Below are 3,952 nucleotides of genomic sequence, written 5' to 3'. Positions count from 1 at the left end.
GGGGCTGGTCCCCCCCTTCCCTTCCCCAGTTTCCAGGGAAATCCAGATGTTTGGGCCCAGCTCCGGCATTGCTCAGCCTCGCTGCCCTGCCAGATGTTTCCTCTCCCCCCGGGCAGGGGTGTGTGCTCCCCAGCCAGGGACACCGGGGAGGGGGATGGTGCTCCCCCCAGTGCCAGCACATCCGCAGGGGCTTCTCCCATGCCCCCTTTAACACACATGGGACCGTCGGGCTCCTTCCCCCTGCCTGCCGTCACCTCCCCCGGGGGCTGCTGCTGTCTTTAGGGGTGCCTTGCAATCCCGCCAGCCCGGAGTGATGTGGGATGCAGGGATGTGGCATGGCATGGGGATGCTGAGATCGCCTGGGGCATTGTGGGGAGTCACCGGGGCAGCATCCCGGCTGGCCATGGCTTCGCTGGGGTTGTCCCTCTTCCAGTCGGGAAATGGCAGGGGAAAGGCAAGGAGGGAGGCTGGGAGCGGAGCGGGGCAGCGTGGGGGGAGCCGGCGCAGCCAGGCCCCGTGCCAGGAGGCAGTGGGTTTCGACAGCGGGTCTGCAACATTTTATCCCAGCTGGGAGCAGGGACCAGAGCCCGGAGCGGCCGGAGCAGAGCGATGCAAACCACTTCCAGATGCACGGCAGGAAGGAGCTGGGGGGGGAGGTGGGCAGCGACCCAGGGGGGGCCGGGAGGCATCTGCCCGCTCCTGCGGTGGCAGCTGGAGGTGCCCAGGGCAAGGGGGCTCTGCAGGAGCGGGGCGAAGGGCCAGGATGGGGGTGTGCGTGGTCCTGCTCTGCCACATGCTCCTCCAGCGCAGGAAACGCCTGCATGGACCCAGAGCTGACGGGGCAGCCACCATTCAGGGCCGGAGGGACCCCCTCCCCATGCCTGTAGCCCTCCGGGTCTCCCCCGCCTCGGGGCAGAGGCAGTGCTGTCCCGTCCCGCTTGCAGGGCGCAGGACTCCCATCTTCCCCGGCTGGGGTGAGGAGGCACAAAGCAGCTCCTTGTCCCGCTCCATCCCTCCTTCCTGGCACGGCAGGGTTGGGGTCCCTGGCTGGCACTGAGCCCCGACCCCGCTCCCTGCCCTCGGAGTGGGCAGCGGGTGAATGCTCAGCATTTTCAGCATGCCCGGAGCAGCCTTCATCAGCTGCTCCCGTGTGCCATGCCTCCTCCTCCTCCGCGGCACGGAGGAGCTGCACGTTGGGCTGCCCGGCGTGGCCCCCGGCCACAGCTCCCCTCGCCTGACCGGGAACAAACCCGCTCTGTGAGCACACACAGAGGAGCCTTCAGCGGCACGGGTCCCCGTCCCCCCTCCTCATCCTCCCCCGGCACCCCGGGCCTGTCAATAGCGGGATTGTGCGGAGCCGGGGCAGGTGCCGGGAGCGGGGGCACAGCCGGCGGCACAGGGCACGTAACCCCCACGTCTGTTTGCTCGGCATCGGAGAGCCCCTGCCAGCCCTCCCCAGTGTGGCGGGCAGGGGACAGGCATCCCTGCCTGCACCCTCCTCTGGCAGGGTGCGATGGCACATCCCTGTCCCCTGCAGACCTGGACAAGCTGCTGTCGGACCTGCGGTCCTTCCTCCTCATCCTGGACCGGGAAAGCCTCAGCACCGCGGCTCGGGCCAAGAAGAAGTCGGTGGCTGATCTCCTCTCCCGGCTGCAGAGCCCCCCATGTGAGCGCGGGTCTGCGGGTGGGGTGGACGGGTTAGCGCCCGGTGGGCAGCAGGGAAGGGGCCGGGAGCGGGGCTGTGACCGGGCGCTCCCCCTGCAGCAGAGGATGCGGAGTACATGATCATGCGCTGCCTCTCGCCTTCGCCAGGGACCCCGCAGGGCCGGGCCAGCCCGGGTGAGTCACACGCTCTGACCCACACCCCGTCTCCGCCGGTGGCTCATCCTGCGCGGCCGGGGATGCCCGGCTCCTCGCCGACCCGGCACACCGCTCCCAGTCCCGCTTTTCCCCCCAGGAACCAGGACGGCAGATGCAAGGGGAGGGAGAGCCTGCGAGTGTCGCCCGGCCAGCACCCTGAGCCTGCATGGAGGGGTAAGGGTGGGCAGCAGAGGGGTGGGGGGCTGCGGGTGTGCGGGGGGGCTCGGGCAGCAGCACTGTGCTGGGACAGGGGATAGGAGAAGGGCACCCGGTGGCCATCCCTGCACTGCAGCCTCGCTCACACGGGGGTCCAGCCAGGCCGGGAAGGTTCCCATTCTGCCTGCCAGCTCTGGGCAGAGCCCCCCGGCAGTCCCTTGGGGACCCTGCGAGGTTCACGCCGGGGGGCAGCACCTTCGGAGCACCCCTTCTCTCCCCAGAGCAAGGTGCCGGGTGTCTCGCTATCCCCACCAACCGACGACTCCTATGAAGATGCCGAACCCCTCGGCCCTGGCAGATGCACTGGCTCCGGTGAGCACCCCACCGCACCCCCTCCCCGGCACCCTCATGCACCCAGCACCCTGATGCCATCCCGGCTCTCAGGCGGTGCCGACTCCGACAGCAGCCACTATGAGTCGTACGGGGAGGATGAGGACAGCGTGACGGACCGTGCCCACTACCTGTGGCAGCCGCCGGCTGCCGGCCCCGATGCCGAGGCCCCCGGCCGCCCCGAGGCGCAGCTCTGCGGCTTCCTCTGGAGGAAGCGCTGGCTGGGGCAGTGGGCAAAGCAGCTCTTCATCGTCCGGGAGCACGTGCTGCTGGTGAGTGGCCGGAGGAGGATGGATGGAGGGTGGGAGCGGGGTCCCTGAGCTCTGCTGACCCCGCCGTGCCTCCGCAGTGCTTCAGGTGTGCCGCTGACCTGCAGCCCGTGCTGGAGCTGGACCTGCGGGGCTGCCACGTCACCTACAAAGCCAAGCGTGGCAAGAAGATGCCGCACACCCTGAAGGTGATGGGGATGGCGGGCGAGGCACTGGTCATCGGCTTCCAGAGCCGGCAGCAGGCTGAGGACTGGAGGAAGGTTTGGAGGTGTTGCAGCCTGGCAGAGCTCTGCGTGGGCAGGAGGGAGGGGTGGGCAGGGAGAAATGGGGGCACAGCCCTGCTGGGGTGCTCCCGAGGTGGCTGGGGACGACCCTGTCTGTCCCCAGCTCCTCTCCCATCCCGGGAGTGCCTGGAGCCCCGTTAGATGGGGGAGCAGGAGCCCAGGGCTGCAGCACTCCCCCTGTCCCTTGGCAGGTGATCGAAGAGGTCAGCAGCGATGCCCCGAGCGGGCTGGCAGCCGTCAGTGTCCCAGCGTCACCCTCCTCGAGGCTCGGCAGGGTGAGCCGCTTGTCCTCCCCCGGGAAACCCAGGCACGGGAAAGGGGCTGCCGGGGGTGTCGAGAGTACACCCCAATTCCCTGTCCCGCTGTCCCCGTTGGGTGATGCTGGGGAGGGTTGCATTGCCGTGGGGTGGGGGTCAGGGTGCAGGGGGCTTAAAACCTGCAGGGGCCGGGGCTCTCTGGATCTCCATTCTCAGGCTGCCGGGTCCCAGCTCGGCAAGGAGGAAGATTGCTCCCGGCAGAGCCCTGCCCGCAGCCCCCGGCCCGGAGAGGATGCTAAAGGAGGTGCGGTGCATGGGGACTGGGCGAGGGGGTGTCCCTGCACCCCATGCCACTACTGATGGGGGATGCACCCACAGGTTTCCTGGCGGTGCGGCTGCGTGGGCGGTGGCAGCGACTGTGGTGTGCGGTGCGGCAGGGAGCCCTGCGCATGTTCCCCGAGCCCGGTGGCGCCCAGCGCCCCGTCTGTGCCCTGCGGCTGGAGGGCTGCGAGGTCTCTCCCGGGGCGGCTGCCGGCTCCCCCCAGCGCCTCCGCATCCGCATCGCCCAGCGGGGCCGGGAGCTCGCCCTGCTGCAGGTGAGCAACTGCCACGGCACTCCCGAGCCCCCTGCATCCCTCACCGGCAGGAGACTGGCTGAGCCCAGACCCTCTGCCCCACACCAGACCCGTTCAGATGAGGAGAGGGAAGCCTGGCTGAAGACCCTGCGGGCCACGGG

General features: G+C 69.6%; 1 protein-coding gene across 1 annotated transcript in view; it reads left to right on the top strand.

The window, feature by feature from the left end:
* Positions 1–763: 763 nt before the first annotated feature.
* LOC103904685 (actin filament-associated protein 1-like 2) overlaps positions 764–3,952 on the top strand; it is a 4,976-nt gene continuing 1,787 nt past the window's right edge. Inside the window, exons 1-10 of the mRNA XM_019473903.1 lie at positions 764–974; positions 1,538–1,666; positions 1,765–1,839; positions 1,958–2,034; positions 2,298–2,388; positions 2,461–2,678; positions 2,756–2,935; positions 3,151–3,234; positions 3,433–3,520; positions 3,595–3,812. Coding sequence (XP_019329448.1) covers positions 764–974; positions 1,538–1,666; positions 1,765–1,839; positions 1,958–2,034; positions 2,298–2,388; positions 2,461–2,678; positions 2,756–2,935; positions 3,151–3,234; positions 3,433–3,520; positions 3,595–3,812 — 1,371 coding nt within the window. The remainder of the gene's footprint in view (positions 975–1,537; positions 1,667–1,764; positions 1,840–1,957; positions 2,035–2,297; positions 2,389–2,460; positions 2,679–2,755; positions 2,936–3,150; positions 3,235–3,432; positions 3,521–3,594; positions 3,813–3,952) is intronic.

Source organism: Aptenodytes forsteri, unplaced genomic scaffold (assembly GCF_000699145.1).
Source record: "Aptenodytes forsteri isolate BGI_AS27 unplaced genomic scaffold, ASM69914v1 Scaffold168, whole genome shotgun sequence".
NCBI lineage: Eukaryota > Metazoa > Chordata > Aves > Sphenisciformes > Spheniscidae > Aptenodytes > Aptenodytes forsteri.
The sequence above is the reverse complement of the archived record's forward strand: the minus strand, read 5'-3'. Positions and strand labels throughout refer to the sequence as shown.